This window comes from Mobula birostris, chromosome 8 (genome assembly GCF_030028105.1).
Source record: "Mobula birostris isolate sMobBir1 chromosome 8, sMobBir1.hap1, whole genome shotgun sequence".
NCBI lineage: Eukaryota > Metazoa > Chordata > Chondrichthyes > Myliobatiformes > Myliobatidae > Mobula > Mobula birostris.
The window spans coordinates 131,961,436-131,980,559 of NC_092377.1; the positions used below are offsets into that span (position 1 = coordinate 131,961,436).

Here is a 19,124-nt window from a genome sequence, read left to right on the forward strand (position 1 = left end):
AGGAGTGTCAAAGGTGGGAGATGGATAGGAAGGATGATGAAGTGAGCTACTGGGACAAGGGTGGGGAAGGTGGATAAGCTACATTGGACAGCAATAATTTTCTTAAGAAGTGTTGCTTCCTTGGAAATATATAGATCACTTGAAGCTGAACACAAATGTAATTTCAGACTACTTGTATCACATTGGAATTTGGAGAAACAAGAAATTAACTTTAATTGAATATAATGTGTTTAATTGTGTAACAGTCTTGATAATTTTCAATAGTTCAACTAAGCTTACAAAAAAGGGGCTTTGATGATGACTTTCATTGGTACTCCATGTCCAAAGGCTGATTTATACTTCTGCGTAGTAGCCTACACCATAGCCTACTCAAGTGGGCTACGCCGTTGTGAGCATTTATACTTGTGCATTGGTGTGTTTGCATCGCTCTGCAATTCACCGCCAAAACGCTAGTTGGCAGTGGGGTTTCTATGCCACTGTGTTGAGTTTGTTCGTGCTGAAACGCAACACGAAGAAACTCAAACTTCAAAGAATGGCGACTGAAACTGAAGGAGGGTGAATTTTCTGTGCTTGTCAGATCACTGAGAGACATGGATGAAGAAATGCATTTCAAATATTTTCGGATGTCGGCAGGTAGATTTGACGATTTGGTTCATCGTCTCCAACCATTTATTTCGCATCATGTACGCGCAGTATACTCAGAGACTAGCAATCAATATTCAAGTTTTAGCTTCAGGTGGAAGTCAACAGGCTGTAGCAGCTAGCTACAAACTGGCGTCAAGCACAGGGTCCTCCATAATTTTGGAGGTCTGTAAAGCTTTATGGAAAGCATTGCAGCCAGAGTTCCTTCCCTGCCCTTCAGTCGCCCAATAAGGAGCTATTGCAGTGCAGGAGGAAATGCCATGCTACCAAGCAGACCAATCACAGTTGTTGCGGTCTGCGCCACCGTGACGTGTAGTTACATTTTTGCGCCGGTGCCTGTCAGGTACAGCGTAGGGTACGCGGCTACGCCGTACCCATGGCGTAGATTTGACGCAGAAGTATAATTTGGCCCTTAGGCTTCTTGCTTAAGGGTCCAAAGGTAATCAGCCCACATTGGTGGATTCCAGTTGCCCTGACACCTGTGTCTGTGTGCTCGTCACTGACAATGCCAAAATTGGCAGGGAAAAAGTCTAGGTGGGAATGCAGAAAATAAAATTTTCAGTGGCATGTTGTACTTCATGGTTTTGTATGTTTGAAGCGTGTTGTCAACCAGCTACATGTAGCTTGCTGCTCTGTAGTTGCCAAGAAAAATTTCAACAACAGCCTTGAATGCCTTCCATGGGATTTTCCCCAGTGCCACAAGTAGTTCTTCAAATTGCCAGTCATTGATGATCTCTTCGATTTGTGGCCCAACAAAAAATGCCTTCTTAATCTTGGCATCAGTTATTCTGGGAAACATCTGTCTCAAATATCAAAGTCCTTCACATTCCTTGTTCATCGCTTTCACGAAGTATTTCATAAGCCCCAGTTTTATATGTCCTGGCGGCCAAAATATCTTTGTTGGGTCTACAAGTGACTTATGTGCCAGACTTTTCTTCCCTGGCAACAACTGCTTACGGAGTGGCCAATCCTTATTAACGTAATGAGATTCTTTAGCACAGCTGTTCTGTTCGCAAATGAAACAACAGTACTTGGTGTAGCCCAGCTGCATTCCTCGTAGCAGCACTACTACTTTCAGATCACCGCAGATGTTCCAGTTGCAGTTGCTGTACTATATGTGTTTCAACAAGACTCCCAAAGTTTGGTATAGTTTCCTTTCGTGTTTCTGCACTGAAGGGTGGACCCTGCCATTGTGTGGCAGCACAGCTTTCGGGCTTAACACTAAAAATTCAGTAAGAAGACTCCAACGTTGTGGGTCATGCAGGCAACCCAAAGCACGCCCAGGCATGCCTGGACAAGATAGAAAACTTCTCAGCTTACATGTTGGGCAACATTTTAATTGACTTGTGTTATGAATTGAAACAACAAATATAGGCCATTCCAAAAAAAATGGTGTATGGTAGGGAAATTTCATGGTTATTTTAATGATCAGTAGCCCAAAATCCATAAGATACACCCACAAGTATTCAGTAAACAAAATCTTTGTTGTCCGGTGGTATTGGTTTGTTACTGTCAATTGTACTGAGGTACAGACTTGCACACTGTCCATACAGATCATTATAACTGTGCATTCAGATAGCACAAGGAGAAATAATAACAGATTGCAGAATAAATGAAAGGTACATGATGACTGATCTCAGACAGAAATGCCAACTGCTTATTTTACCACCCCCCCCCACCCCACCGACAATAAAAGCTGTCAACCTGCTGAGTTCCTCCAGCATTTAGTATTTTGTGTGTATGTTGCTCTGGATTTCCTGCACCTGCCAAATCGCTCATGTTTGTGCAGATTATAGTGTTCCAGTGACAGAGAATGTGCAGTGCAGGCAGACAATAAAGTGCAAAGCCATAATGGGGCAGATTACCAGGTCAATAGTCGATTTTATCATACTAGGGAACCATTCAATGTCTATATAAGTGGGATAGAAACTGTCCTAGAGGCTGGTGGCATGCGCTTTCAGGCCTTTGTATCTTCTGCCAAATGGGAGAAGAAAGAAGAGGGGTGGGTGGGGTCTTTGATTGTGCTGGCTGCTTTACCGAGGCAGTAAGAAGTGTAGGCAGAGTCCATGGAGTGGAGACTAGTTTCTGTGATTTGCTGAGCTGCACCCACAACTCTCTGCAGTTTTGTGCAGTCACGTGTAGGGCAGTTGCCAGACCAAGTCATGGTGCTTCAGACAGGATGCTTTTTGTTGTGCATTTGGTGAGCAGATGTGAGAAGACTAACTAGTGCCTGTGGAGGGATGTTAGGACGGTGTGCCTAGGGTGTAGAAGGGAGGGGTATGGGGTGACTGTAGAAAATGGATTATGATGGGTTGGTGGAGGGGGAGGAGGCAGATACGGGAGGGTAGGATGAGGGACAGGTAAAATAGGAACTGGACAGGTTGGGATGTGGAATGGTGGGTGAGGTGTGGAAGCAAAGCTGGACCAAGTACCTGGGATCCCCGGGGACAAACCCACACTCACCAGGTTCTGCTTCTGATAGATGGCTGGCCACTGTGTGGCATCGTCAAAGTACAGCAGAACATTCTGGCAACAGTTGGCCTGTGGAAAGAGAAAAGTGAGGGAGCGGGGTCAGACATTATCATTCACCCTTCCACATGTTACCAGAAATGAAGAGGTGATGGGGGCCTTAACTTGGTGCCAAGAGAGGCTCCCAGTCCAGCCAATACCCTCCCACTTTTGGAGCTGAGCCCCAATCCTGTGGATCTTCCCTTGCCCATAAACTCCCAACCCACCCTTCCCCAACCCTACATGACCCATCTCCACCCTCTTCAAACGCAACCCTACACAACCCTCTCCGAACTCACCCCTTCCCATCCCTACATGACCTATCATAACCGTTTCCAAACCCACCCCTTCCCAGTTCAACTCAGTCCAACCCAATACTCCCAAAGCCACCCAAAAATACCCTCCGCACCTCAACTCTTCCAACCCCAACTCCACAAATCCAACCCTCCTAACCACATTTCCCTTTCCAAATCAACACACCCAATCCAGTCCAACCACACCTCCCAATTCTCCTCAACTCAGCTCTATCTAACCCAGTCTTCCCCAACCAAACCTTACATTCCACAGCCATCTGCAACTGAACACACCCAACCCTTGACAACTCAACTCCATACCACCTAATCCTCCCCAATCAACACTGCCCTCTCCATCCCAGCCTTCACCAGTTCAACTCAGTCAACCCAACACTCCCCAACTAAACCCATTGTACTCTACCCAACCCTCTTCAATTCATTTCAGTCCAATAAATCCTCCCCAACCAAACATTCTTATCCCCAGCTCAACTCACCCAATCCAACTTAGTCAACCCAACCTTCCATAAATTACCCCTTTCTCCCCAAAGCTACCACTCCCAATCCTCCCCAACTCAGACCAATGCAACTTTCCCAAACTGAATGGAACCCATCCCACCACATCTTAGTCCAACCCAACCCCTAGTTCTAGTCCCTTCTCTAACTCAACACATCCCAATCCATTTCAATCCAACCCACCCCTCCTAATCCTCCCTATCAACTTAATTGAACCCAATCTCCTACAACCCAACTCGATCTCCCCCAACTCTGTCTTCCTGAATCCAACACTCCTATATTAAACCCACTCCACTCCACCCAACCATCTCCCATTCAGCTCAGTTCAAACCAATCCTCCCCAGCTCAACACAGTCAACCATTCCTCCCCTCCCAAATCCAATTCAGATGATCCCAACCCACACTCCCCTCATCCCTAACGCTGCCTAATCCATACCGCCCCTTCCAAAGCTGTCACTCCCAAAATCAGCTGAGACCAATTCAACAGTTTCCAACCCAACACTCTCAAACCCACCTCTCCCAACCCACTAAATCCCCACCAACTGACCAGTTTTACAAAAGCTCCCCAACCAGTTTGGGATGCCTAGGTCAGTTGACCCAATAGCTCTTTTCTGATTGGTTCCTGGATCTGTAGCAGGCCCCCAATACCCCTGCAGTTCCTTGCACTTCTCCACTTCCATCTTCTCCCCGTTCCATCCTGCCAAGCCTGAAGCTGATCTACCAATACCCCTTTCTCCAAACCCCCCCCATGTTCATCACTGCCTTTGAGGCTGACCCTACCCTCTCTCCCCACTAAAGCCCCACATCACCATCCAGGGTCACCTTGCCCACCCCATCACATCTCACCAATACCCACCTGACCTCCCACCCCTACACCTCCTGATCTCCCCACACATCCTCCCAGTGCTAAACCCTTCTCTCCAGCACCCCTCTCAGCCAGTGATCCTCCTTCCCTGCGCTCCCCCCCACCCCCGCCACCAACCACTGCGCACCGACGTTCATCTCCTCCCACCGTCACACACACCTCAGGATATTTGAAGTGGAACTGAAGCCTCCCATGGTTGGACAGGAAGCAGAATCTGGTGAGGAACACCCAATCCTGAGGGAGAGAGGTCATAGGTTATACAAGGGCATGGGTCATAGGTTGCAGCCTGCCTCTGAGGAACTGCCATTTGGCCCCTTCAATCTTGATCCTCACCCTAAGATGTCACGGTTGATCTAGGACTGATTCACACACCATGCCAGCACCCCCCCCCCCCGACCTCCTGAACTTTAACACAAATCCAGCAACAGGCCCTCCAGACCACCATATCTGTGCCCATCACAATGCCAATTAATCAATCCCATCTGCCTGCATTTGATCCACATTTTTTGACCCCTGTCTTTTTGCATGTCATTTAAGAGCAACTTAAGTGCCTCTCTCTTACCTGCCTCCAGTGACACCCCCGGCAGCACGTTCCAGGCACCCACCATTCTGTGTAAAACAAAAACTTGCCTTGCACCTCTCCTTTAAACTTCTCCCCTCTCCCCCCAGTTATCCACCATTTCCACCTTAGACTATACAACGCACATCTGTAGAAGTTTGACAGATCTTAAGGTCCAGGTCCACAAGTCCCTGAAAGTGGCTGCACAGGTTGAAATGGTGATAAAGAATTACATCATGCTTGTCTTTACTAGTCGAGGCATTTAAGTTCAAGTGTTGGGAAATTATCTTATAGTTTTATATTTAATTATGATATTATCATCATCACTGCCTCTGAAGGGTCCTTTCCCCTTAAGATCCCTAATTACCTTCAGCTCCCTAATCAAACCTGCTGCATTACACAATCCATGCATCATAGCTTGGCATGGAGGCTCCAAAAGACAGGATGACAGGAGGGTGTAGAGGATTGGGCACAAGCCTTCCCACCACGGACGACATCCGCAGCTGCAAAAAGTGGTGCCTCAAGGTGACATCTTGCATTAAGGAACCTCATCACCTGGAACATGCCCACTTCTTGCTCCTAACATCCGCGAACACGTACAAGAGCCCGAAGACCCCACAGTTAACATTTTAGCAATAGCTTCTTTCCCTCTGCCATCAGATTCCTCAACAGTTCATGAACCAATGAACAAACACTGCCTTGCGATTCCTTTTCCCGCACTATTTAATTACTTAGCATTTCTTCATTGTAATGGACAGTCTTGCACTGAACTGCTGCAAGAAAAACAATTTCACAACGTATCTCAGTGATAATAAACCTGATTCTGTTTTCATTGCAACTGTGCACACATGGACTTGTGCAGACGGCAATAAACTTGGTTTTGATGATTAATTACTTTCCAGACTGCTTTGAATGCTGTCCAACATTGAATGGGCTGTGTGAGTGTCACATTCCCTCCCCCAGGACACTGCTCTGATGCACCTCGGTTTAAATAACCGTCCCTTCATCACCTAACATTGTCCTCCTTGCTTGGGACCCTCCCACTCTCAGGTGTCTCAATATGACAATGCCACATTGCTCTGCTAGTCACCACGCTCTGCTACCATGAGAACTGTTTAAATTGTTAAACAGGCTCAGGGATGGTCTAATGAGGTGTCAGAGAGAGATCTGGTGACTGGATGGAGTCGGAAACAGTAGCCAGTCACACAAATCAGGGAGGGGAGGGATCATTTACTGAGTCAGTGTGGGTGAAATTCAGGCAAAGTCAAAGTAAATGCATTAACAAAGTACGAGTCTGCTGTAATATGGTATCCTGAGATGCATTTTCTTGCGGGAACCTGGCCAAGACAATAAAGAAATACGATAGAATTCTTGAGAAACAAAAACTGCCAAACACCATGAGCAGAGACAGGAAGGGAGCAATCACTCTATTGGGAGTATTCTATAGACCTCTCTCTCCTCCCCATAGGAACAGGGCGAGTGAGGAGCAGATCAGAAGACAGATTTTTGAAAGGTACATAAATAACAGGGTTACTCATGGGTGACTTCAATTCCCTAATATTGATTGGCACCTCCTTAGTGCAAGAGCTTTAAATGGTGAGGAATCTGTTAGGTTTGTCTAGGAAGGGTGCTTTAATCAATATGTAAACAGGCTGACTAGAGAAGAGCCATACTGGAACTGGTACCAGGCAATGAACCTGGTCAACTGTCAGACCTTTCAGTGGGTGAACATTTCGGAGTCAGTGACCACAACACACTGACCTTTAGCATAGTCCTAGACAGGGTTAGGGGCAGACAGTACGGTAATTACGATACTATTAGATAGAAACTTGGGAGCATAAATTGGGAAAAGATGTTCTCGAGGAAATGTACAACAAGTTTGGGATAGGTTTGTCCCATTTAGCAGGGACAGGTGGGTAGGGTCAAGTAACCATGGTTGACAAGAAATGTAGAACAGCTGTTCAAGAGGAAGAAGGAAGCTTACTAGAGGTTTAGAAAGCAAGGATCAGACAGGGCTCTCGAGAGTTACTAGGTAGCCAGGAATGAAGGGACTTAGGAGAGCTAGAAGAATCATGAGAAGGTCTTGGTGAGTAGGATTAAGAAAGCCTCAGGGTGATCTATACTTACCTGAAGAACAGGAGGTTGACGAGACTGATGGTAGGAAGAATCAGGGATAGAAGAGGAATAAACTGCCTGAAGTTCTAGATGGGTAAGGTGTAGCACCTTTTTAGACCCCCCCAAACCCTGAGAAAGGATCATGTGAAGCCATGGGAGCAAGTAATTGTATGAGCAGCTGGTGCATATCATAAATCCTGGTTAAGCAACCACTGACGCCAGGCAATCTCTGAAGAGTTATTGATAATGGCAGGGATCACCCATTTTGTAATGACACTACCCGGGAAGGCAGAATGGTAATCCACTTCTGTAGAAAAATTTGCCAAGAACAATCATGGTCATGGAAAGACCACGATCACACACGTCATACGACACAGCACATAATGAACAAACCCTTGGAATAATAGACCATTGAGTCTTACATCAGTGGTGAGCAAACTATTAGAGAGGATTCTTAGAGACAGGGTTTACATGCATTTGGAGAGAAGCACAGTCTGATCAGGGTCATCAGCAAAGCTTTGCGAGGGGCAGGTCATGCCTCAGAAGCTTGACTGACCTTTTTTTTTGAGGATGTCACAAAACAAGTTGAAGGTAGAGTTGTGGATGTGGTGTATAAGGGTTTCAACAAGGTTTCCCATGGTAAGCTCGATCAGAAAGATAGGAACCACAGGATACAGGTAAACTTGGTTGCATGGATACGAAAGGCAGAGGGTAGTGATAGATGCCTGGAGATCCATAACTAGTAGTGTTCTGCAGGGATCTGATTTTTATAAATAACTTGAGTTAATAAATTTGCAGATAATACAAAGGTTACAATGGGACATTGATGGAGTATAAAGTTAATGGCAGGACTCTTAGCAGTTTGGAAAAACAGAAGGATCTTACAGTCCAAGTCCATAGATCCCTCAAAGTTGCCACGCAAGTTGATAGGGTGGTTAAGAGGGCGTATGGTGTGTTGGCCTTCATTAGTTGGGGAATTGAGTTCAAAAGCTACGAGTAATGCTGCAAATCTGTAAAACTCTGGTTAGACCTTGCAGAGTATTGTGTTCAGCTCTGGTTGCCTCATTATGGGAAGGAAGTGGAAGCTTTAGAGATGATGCAGAGGACATTTACCAGGACACTGCTTGGGTTACAGAAGAAATCTTACGACGTATGGCTGGGCAAGCTATAGCTTTTCCCTTTGGAGCAGAAGAGGATGAGAGGCGACTTCACAGAGGAATTTAAAATAACTAGGATAGATAGAGTGGACAGCTGGCAAGTTTTTCCCAGGATGGGAAATAGCTAATATGCGAGGACATACCTTAATTGGAGGAAGTATAGGGAGAAGTCAGAAGTTCATTCATTCATTATGTGCCATGTCACAAGAGGTGACATAGAGAGTTGTAGGTATGTGGAACGCATTGCTAGTGGTGGTGATAGAGGCAGATACATTAGGGATATTAACTCTTTGATAGGCACATGGATGAAAGAAAAATGGAGGCCCATATGGGAAAGAAGATCTGTGAAAATAATGCTGAACGGATCCTGACCCGGATCTGGGCCGTACCCTCCAAATATCCGGACCTGCCTCTCGGTTTTTTTTTTGCACTACCTTACTTTCCATTTTTCTATTTTCTATTTATGATTTATAATTTAAGTGTTTAATATTTACTATTGATTTGTAATCCAGGGAGTGGGACGCGCAGAATCAAATATCGCTGTGATGATTGTACGTTCTAGTATCAATTGTTTGGCGACAATAAAGTATAAGTATAAAGTATAAGAAGCATTACATTGATCTTGGGCTGAAGCGCTCATACTGCACTGTAGAACACTGTGCTGTGTGTGCATGTGTTGAGGGGGACATAGTTTGCACATTTTCCCTGTGACCAATTGAGTTCCCTCTGGATGCTCCTGTTCCCTCCCACATCCCTATGCAAATACGCCAGTGAATTGCCTCCCTGGTGTGTAGGTGAGAAGTTGAATCGGGGTGGAGTCAGTGGGGATATGTAATCAGTGTAAACGGGTAGTTGATGGTCAACATGGACTCGATGGACTGAAGGGTCTATTTTCAGCTGATAAACAATGGCTCAACCAAAATTCCCCCAAATACGTAAGCTTTTTAGAAATATATACGCACTTTTTGAGTCATTTGCATTTTTGTGATATCAGCTATAGACCAAAGAAGAGCACGGGAACAGATCCTGTAACCCACCATGCTGAGCAGAACTAATTAAACAGCTAACTAAATTAATCCCTTCTGCCTACACAATGTCCATATCCCTCCAACCTCTGTGCATTTGTGTGTCATTATAACAGCCTTTTAAACACCGCTGTCATATCTTTCTCCATCACCAACCCTGGTGGAACATTCCAGGCCCCCACTGCTCTCTGCGTAAGAAGAAATTTGCCCCACACATCTCCTTTGAACTTACTCTCACCTTCACTTCATACCCTCTTATTAGATATTTCAACCCTGGAAAAAAGATACCGCTCTCCACTCTGTCTGTGCCACTCATACACATGCAAACCTCTCATGATCTCCCCTCAGCCTCCAAAGGGAACGCCAAATTTCTCCAACCTCTCTTTATAGCGTTATAGCCCTCTAATCCAGGCAGCGTCCGGGTGAACTTTCTCTGCACCCTCTCCAAAGCCTCCACATCCTTCCTGTAATAGGGTGACCAGTACTGAATGCAATACTCCAGATGCGGCCTAACCATTGTTTTCTAAAGCTGCAACACAGCTTGCTGACTCTTGACCTCAGAATAATAAAGGCAAACACACCTTCTTCATCACCCCATCAACCCATCCAGCCTCTTTCAGAGAGCTATAGGCTTGAACTCCAAGATCCCTCATACATCAGTAGTGTTAAGGGTTCTGCCTTTTTACATCTGACCTCCCAAAGTGCAACACTTCACATTTGGCTTCATTAAACTCCACCTGCCATTTCTTTGCCCAAATCTGTAACTGATCTCTATTCCACTGTATCATTTGGCAATCTTCTACACTATCTACAACAGTACTCATCTAGTATCATCTGAAAACTTACTGACCCACCCATCCATGTTTTCATCCAGGTCAGTTATATACTGTAAATTAGAGATTCCTGTGCAGATCCCTGCATCACTGTCTGGTATGAGGGGCTACTGCACAGGACCGAAAGAAGCTGCAGAAGGTTGTAAATCTAGTCAGCTCCATCTTGGGTACAACGTACCCAGGGCATCTTTAGGGAGTGGTGTCTCAGAAAGTCAGCGTCCATTATTAAGGACCCCCAGCACCCAGGGCATGCCCTTTTTTCACTGTTACCATCAGGTAGGAGATACAGAAGCCTGAAGGCACACACTCAGCGATTCTGGAACAGCTTCTTCCCCTCTGCCATCCGATTCCTAAATGGACTTTGAAGCTTTGGACACTACCTCACTTTTTAAATATATAGTATTTCTGTTTTTGCACATTTAAAAAATCTATTCAATATAAGTAATTGTTTATTTATTTATTTATTATTTTTATTTATTTATTATTTTTTATTGTATTTATTTTTTTTTCTCTCTCTGCTAGATTATGTATTGCATTGAACTGCTGCTGCTAAGTTAACAAATTTCACATCACATGCCGGTGATAATAAACCTGGTTCTGATTCTGAACACCACTAGTCATTGGACCCCCAGCTAGAATAAGGCCTCTACCCTCTGACAAGCCAAATCTGAATCCAAGCAACCAATTCACCATCCATCTTAATCTTGTGGACAGGCCTCCTGTACGGGACCTTGTCATAGTCCTTACTAAAATCGATGTGGATGATATCTGCAGCTCTACTTTCAACAATCACCTACATCATCTCCTCAAAAATCTCAATCAAGGTAGGAAGACATGTCCTACCCCACACCAGGCCATGCTGACAGTCCCTAATTAGACCATGGTTTTCCAAATGCTTACAAATCCTAACCCCAAGGAAGTTGACACAGGGTTTCTGCAGTGGTCCTGAGTCTCCCGATCAGGGAGAGTAGTGTGTGTCCAAAGCCTGCTGGTGACTCTACACCTCGATACCCCATAGAGATCCCATTCCCAGACAGCATGTACAAGAAAACCTGCAGATGCTGGAAATCCAAGCAACGCACACAAAATGCTGGTGGAACACAGCAGGCCAGGCAGCATCTATAGGAAGAAGTACAGTCAACATTTCGGGTCGAGACCCTTCATCAGGACTAACTGAAAAAAGAAATAGTAAGGGATTTGGAAGTGGGAGGGGGAGGGGAGACCCAAAATGATAGGAGAAGACAGGAGAGGGAGGGATGAAGTCAAGATCTGGGAAGTTGATTGGCAAAAGGGATACAAGGCTGGAGAAAGGGGAGTATCATGGGACGGAAGGCCTTGGAAGAAAGAAAGGGGGAGGGGAGCACCAGAGGAAGATGGAGAACAGGCAAGGAGTTATTATGACAGGAAAGGAGAGAAAAAAATAATAAATAATAATAATAGATTAGGGATGGGGTAAGAATGGGAGGAGGGGCATTAACGGAAGTTAGAGAAATCAATGTTCCTGCCATCAGGTTGGTGGCTACCCAGACGGAATATAAGGTGTCGTTCCTCCAACCTGAGTGTGGCTTCATCTTTACAGTAGAGGAGGCCGTGGACATACATGTCAGAAAGGGAATGGGATGTGGAATTAAAATGTGTGGCCACTGGGAGATCCTGCTTTCTCTGGCGGACAGAGCGTAGGTGTTCAGCAAAGCGGTCTCCCAGTCTGCGTCGGGTCTCGCCAATATATAAAAGGCCACATCGGGAGCACCGGACGCAGTATATCACACCAGCAGACTCACAGGTGAAGTGTTGCCTTACCTGGAAGGACTGTCTGGGGCCTTGAATGGTGGTGAGGGAGGAAGTGTAAGGGCAGGTGTAGCACTTGTTCTGCTTACAAGGATAACTGCCAGGAGGGAGATCGGTGGGAAGGGATGGGGGGGGGGAACGAATGGACAAGGGAGTCGCGTAGGGAGCGATCCCTGCAGAAAGCAGAAAGTGGGGGGAGGGAAAGATGTGCTTAGTGGTGGGATCCTGTTGGAGGTGGCGGAAGTTATGGAGAATTATATGTTGGACACAGAGGCTGGTGGGGTGGTAGGAGGATGGGGTGAAAGCAGATGTGCATGAAATGGGAGAGATGCGTTTGAGGGCAGAGTTGATGGTGGAAGAAGGGAAGCCCCTTTCTTTAAAAAAAGGAAGACATCTCCTTCACCCTGGAATGAAAAGCCTCATCCTGAGCGCAGATACGGCAGAGACGGAGGAATTGAGAGAAGGGGATGGCATGGTGAGGTACATTTTCCGCTGTAGGTGCTATCCTCAGGAGAACGTAAGGTTCCTCTCAGTGCCCATTGCCCACTCCCCAGAGGGCGTAACTGCCCTATCACCGGTGTTTAGAAGAGTGCGGCTGGAGTCTCATTCAAGCCTACCAGATATTGAGAGTCCTCAATAGGGTGGACATGGAGGGGATGTTTCCAATAGTGGGCGAGTCTAAATCCAGAGGCAGAGCCTCAGAATAGAAGGACATCTCTTCAGAACAGAGACGAGGAGGCATTTCTTCAGGTAGAGGGAGCTGGCTCCTTGATGTCACATTGGGAAACCACAGTCAATGCAGATCGGAAAAAGCATTTCCTCTTCGCTGACAAATCAACACTGGCACCACCTCATGGTTGTGTGCTTCGCCCACTGTTCCACTCTATCTACAACCACAATTCTGTGGCTAGACACAGCCCAAATGCCATCTGTAAATTTGCCGATGACCTAATTATTGCTGGCAGAATTTCGGATGTTGACGAGGAGGTGTACAGGAGTTCAGCTAGTTGAGTGGTGTTGCAACAGTTTTGTCCTCAATGTCACTAAGACCAAGGAACTGAATGTGGACCTCAGGAAGGGGAAGTAAAGGGAACACACAATACCCTCACCGAGGAATCAGCAATGGTAAGAGTGAGCAGTTTCAAGATCCTCGGTGTCAACATCTCTGAAGATCTATCCTGGGCCCAATATATTTATGCAATTACAAAGAAGGCACAACAGCAGCTATACTTCATCAGGATTTTAAAGAAGTTTGGTATGTCACCAAAGACCAGCAAATTTCTACAGATGTATGCGGACAGTATTCTGACCGGGTGCATCACCACACATTGAATGGAGGGGTTCACTTCAAAGGATTGGAAAAAGCTATAGAAAGCTGCAGATTCAGCCAGCTCCATCAGAGGCACGAGCCTCCCCATCATTCAGGACATCTTCAAAAGAAGATGCCTCGAAAAAAGGCAGCATCCATCACTGAGGACCCCATCACCCGGGACATGTCTTCAAGCTCATAAGTCTCCACCATCATGGAGAAGGTGCCCAAGCTTGAGAACACACACTCAATGTTTGAGGAACAGCTTCTTCCCCTGCGTCTTCTGATTTCTGAAGGGACGTGGTGAACCCATGTACACTACTTACCTAATTTAATTTTATATACATATATTTCTCATTGTAATTTATAGTTTTTTGGGTTATGTATGGCACTGCCCTGCTGCCGCAGGTTTCGTTACATTTGCCAGTGATATTCAGCCTGATTCTGTGAATCTGTGGGAAGCCAGGTCACTGGGTTCACTTACTGTGGACATTGATGAGCTCCACAATGTCAAGGTTATGAGAAGGCAGGTGAATGGGGTTAAGAGGGATAATAATCAGCCATGATCGAAGGCGCTGCAGACTCCATGAGCTCAGTGGGTCCAAATCTGCTCTTGTCTTATGCCCTCCCCGTCCCCTCCTAAAGCCCGCACTGGGACCAATCCCATCTCTTGGAGACACTCTCAGGTGTCTGGGGCACATGGAAGAGGTGTACGGGCAACCCACAATTTTCTCCTTCGCCATCCATAAATGGCTGATTGTAAACCATAGTAGAACATTGAAGGGATAACGCAATGATTGTAATCGAGAAATAGGTCCCCTTCAAAAAAGGAAAAAAGGGTCCAACACAGAGTGAAGCTCCCTCCACACTGTCCCATCACACACTCCCAGGGTCAGACACAGAGTGAAACTCCCTCCACACTGTCCCATCACACACTCCCAGGGTCAGACACAGAGTGAAACTCCCTCCACACTGTCCCATCACACACTCCCAGGGTCAGACACAGAGTGAAGCTCCCTCTACACCGTCCCATCACACACTCCTGGGGTCAGACACAGAGTGAAACTCCCTCCACACCGTCCCATCACACACTCCCAGGGTCAGACACAGAGTGAAGCTCCTTCCACACTGTCCCATCACACACTCCAGGGGTCAGACACAGAGTGAAGCTCCCTGCACACCGCCCCATTAAACACCCGCAGGGTCACACACAGGCTGAAACTCCCTCTAAATCATCCCATCACACACTCCTCGGGTCAGACACAGAGTGAAGCTCCCTCCAGCCACCTCACTATACACTTCTGGGGTCAGACACAGAGTGAAGTTCTCTCCACAATGTCCCATCACACACTCCTGGGGATGGATGATGGATCAGTGTTGATAAGTTTACTTCTCAATAATGCGACGATGTCCTTGGAAGTGGTTTGAGGAACTCCTCACTCAGATGTCTGCTTCTGAACGCCTCCTGTGTGACAAGGGCTGGAGAGATGGCAGTTGGCAGATGGACCCCCCAGTGGGAGAGCTGGGAATTGGTGTGGGGACTTGGATTTTCTGGATCACCAGGATAAGGATGAATGGGACAAGAATCCAAGAGCAGGAAACGATCAGGTAGGCAGTATCCCTCCACCTCTACCCATTTCTCTCTGCTCCCTCCCCTCCTCATCCTTCTCACACCTGTCTCCCCATCCTCGCTCCACCTTTTCCTCCCTCACCTTCCTGCTCTCCCTCCCACCCACTTTCCCTCCCTCCATTCTCCCACCTCTGACTGTCTCCACTTCTTCCACCAATCTTCTCCCCAATCCTTTCTTCCTCTCATCCCCTTTCCCCTCCATCAGTCGTGCTTCTCTCCTCCTACACACCCTTTCACTCCGTCTTCCTCCTTACCCTGCCCCTCCCACTTTTTCCACTTCGACTTCCCTCATTCACTCCGTATTCTCCCCTTCCTTCATATCCCCTCCCATTCTTCTTCCTCATCCTTCCTCTATCCCTTTCTCCTCCCTCCCACCTCCTCTCATTCCCTCCCAACCCTGTGCCTTCTCCCCTCCCTCCCTACCTCGGTGGTGTTGATCTTGCCCCTCACATACTTGGCCCCTGCGCCGCTCGGACCGACCGCCGCCGCCAACAACAGGAACAAGGCGGAGCGCCCGTCCGCGGCCCCGCTCCCGGGCCCAGCCATTTTCAGCAGCTCCGCCGAGCGCCCCCGCCCGGCCCCCCGCCGCCGCGCGCGCTCCCGATTAAAGGGACCTGTTCTGAGCGCGTGGGCTGCTCGTTCCCGCAGGCTCGGCGCGGAGCGGTGACGCCAGAGAGAGAGAGAGAGAGAGAGAGAGAGATGGGGCGGGAGGGGGCAAAGGGAAGTACAGAGAGCGAGGGAGAAGAAGAGAAGAGGAGGGGGAGAGGGAGATAACGAACAAACAAACCCAGGAACTATTACAAGAGTCAAATTAAGACTGGGAGTGTTTCATAACGAATGAGTTCACCACTGGTTCAGCCTTGTCCGAATGTATCCAGCGCTGCGTGTATCACAGTAGGAACAGCACAACGATCGGCTGAAGGACAGCGAAGAATTCCTGGAACAACCACGGAATGAGGGGTTTCCGCTCCGAGGTTAGACTGGACAGGTCAGCCGCTGTCAGTCAGCCCCAGCGATGCAGGTCCGATCCACACCTGCAGCCTCTATGTGTGTGGGTCACTCTCCTTGTGTATGTGTGTCTCCTTCCTCTCCGTCTGTGCCCCCCGCCACCCCGTGTGTGTGTGTAGTCGGGGGTTGGGGGGGAGGGTGGTGGTGGTGCTGACGGGAATGTATTGGGGAATAGAATGAGATGAACTTAAATGTGTGGTTGAGGATCAACACTCACTCGATGGGCCAAAGGGTCTGTTTTTGCGCCGTAATTCTCAGTGACAGCTGAAAGTTTGGTTAATATTGGTTAAGGAAGGTCATGGCAGATTTACACAGATTCCCCTTATAAACCATCAGGGAGCACACAGTTACCACTCTGGACAAGATACAAGAGGAGAATTCAGAAGTTTTCCCTGAGTACATCGACCCCTGATCACAGCTCGGAAGCAGACTCTTTGGCTCAACTGGTGCCTAAGATGACCAAGATGCCTACCTAAGCTCTTTCCATTTGCTATTTGGCCCATAACCTGCCCAAAACTTTCTAATTCATGTATGTGTCCAAGTGTCTGTTCAACATTAACTCTACCACTTCCTCTGGAAGAATATTCTGTATACTATATATCCTCTGTGTAAAACAAGTTACCCTCAAGTTCCTATTTAACCTCTCACTTTAAACCCATACTTTCTAGTTCTTGACGCTGCAACTCTGGGGAAAAGTCTGAGAGCATTCACCCTGTCTATACCCTCTCCATCTCCTACACTCCAAGAAATAAAGTCTTAACCTACAAACCCAATGCCTCAAGTCCTGGCAATATCCTTGGAAATATTTTCTGCCTTCTTTCCAGTTTAATAATATATTTCCTATAGCAGGGTGACCAAAACTGAATACAATACAATACAATACTCCAAAAGCAGTGCAACCCCACCATTGCTGCACCATGGCTTCCCAACTTCCATACTCTGTCTGACGAAGGCTCGCATGCCAACCCGTGTACCTGTCTTCAGTAAATCATGCACTTTCACTCCTGGGTCCCTCCTGTTCTACAACACAGGGCCTACCATTTACTGTGAAAGTCCTACCTGGATTTGACTTTTCAAAATGCAACACCTTGACTTATTAAAATTAAACTCCATCTGACATTCTTCAGCCCCCTTACTCAGCTGATCAAGATCCCCTTGTGGTTTTGATATCGTTTTTCACTGTACCACTACGTTGGTGTCATCTGCAAACTTACGAACCATAGCATCTGCATTCCTATCCAAATCATTGATATAGATCACAGACAACAATGGGCCCAGCACTGACCCCTGAGGCACAACACCAGCCCAAGAAACAGCCTTCCACCATCATTCAGACGAGATAATCTGCGGATGCAGGAAATCCAAGCAACACACGCAAAATACTGGAGGAAATCAGCAGGCCAGGCATCTTCTATGGAAAAGAGTAAATCGTCCCAAAACACTGACTGTTTACTCTTTTCCATAAATGCTGCCTGACCTGCTGAGTTCCTCCAGCATTTTGTGTGTGTTCTGCCATCAAGTCAAATGTGCATTCAATTAGCCAGCTCTCCCTGGATTCCATATGTTCTAAACTTCCAGGACAGCCTGCCACGTGGAACCTTATCAAAGGTCTGACTGAAGTCCATATAAACCTCACCAGCTTTCTAGGTCACTTTATTAAAGATCTCAGTCATGTTCCTATAACATGATCTCCCACACACAAAGCCATGCTGACTACCCCTAATCAATCCATCGCTTTCCAGATGGATGTAAATCTTCTCCCTCAGAATCCTCTCCAGAAACTTTTCCACCACAGACATTAGGCATGCTGGTGAATGAGGTGAGAAGGAGGCATTGGAACCATGAATCTCCTGCCTTCACTAGCTGGGAGGTGGAACATAAGAGTATGGGGACTTGGTACAAATTTCATGACACACTGCTGGAGTACTGTGTACAGTTCTAGTCACCACACTGTAGACAAGAGGCAGAGGTTTATGAAGGTTTTTCAGGACATTATCTGGGATAGAACATTTCAGTGATGAGGACAGACCAGAGAAGCTGGATCTGTTTTCCCTCGGGCTGAGGATGTTATGTGGGTACCTGACAGAGGTGTACAGTTTCATCACAGTATTATAGGGAAGAAGTTATTAAGCTAGAAAGAATGAAGAAAATAATTTGAATTTTGCCTAGACTTGGGGACGAGCTACAAGGAGAGGTTGTGTTCTTTAGTCTTTGAAAGGTAAGAGATTGAGCAGCAGTATGTAAGAAGACGAAGCGCATGGACAGAATGAAAGCACGTAGTCAGTACAGATGAGTAGGGCTGAAGGGTCTATTTCCCTGATGAATCCACAAGTCCTTTTTCCCATCGCTATACTCTGCACAGATGAGTAGGGCTGAAGGGTCTATTTCCCTGATGAATCCACAAGTCCTTTTTCCCATCGGTACACAGTGATTAGTGGGTTTGCAGCCACCGTTTTGTACCAGTCGCTGGGGAATTTCATTTAAATAAACTAATAAATCAGGTTCATTAAGGGTAACCTTGAAATTACTGAGCTGGGGTAAAAATCCAGGTGGCTTACTGTCCTGGTCCAACAATGTACAGCAGATGCTGCAGCCAAGAAAGCTCACAAATGCCTCTACTTCCTCAGGAGCCTAAAGAAACTCAGCATGTTCCCATTGACCCTCACCTATTTTTACTGGTGCACCACAGAAAGCATCCTGTCCAGATGCATCAGAGTTTGGTACGGCAACTGCTCTGTTCATGACCACAAGAAACTGCAGAGTTATGGACACAGCTCAGCACATCACAGAAGCCAGTACCCCAGCCCTCTTTGGACTCATCACCTCAGTAAAGCAACCAGAAGAATCAAAGACCCCACCAACTCAGGACATTCGCTCTT

The 19,124-nt window shown here is 46.8% G+C and overlaps 1 protein-coding gene across 4 annotated transcripts in view; it reads right to left on the bottom strand.

The window, feature by feature from the left end:
* Positions 1-15,807, bottom strand: part of tmem145 (transmembrane protein 145) — a 58,540-nt gene extending 42,733 nt beyond the window's left edge. For all 4 annotated transcript variants that reach the window (XM_072266274.1, XM_072266277.1, XM_072266273.1 and 1 more), the window contains exons 1-3: positions 15,661-15,807; positions 4,981-5,055; positions 3,106-3,183 (exon numbers count right to left, since the gene is read on the bottom strand). In XM_072266274.1, coding sequence (XP_072122375.1) covers positions 3,106-3,183; positions 4,981-5,055; positions 15,661-15,783 — 276 coding nt within the window. In that variant the 5' untranslated portion in view covers positions 15,784-15,807. The remainder of the gene's footprint in view (positions 1-3,105; positions 3,184-4,980; positions 5,056-15,660) is intronic.
* Positions 15,808-19,124: the final 3,317 nt, after the last annotated feature.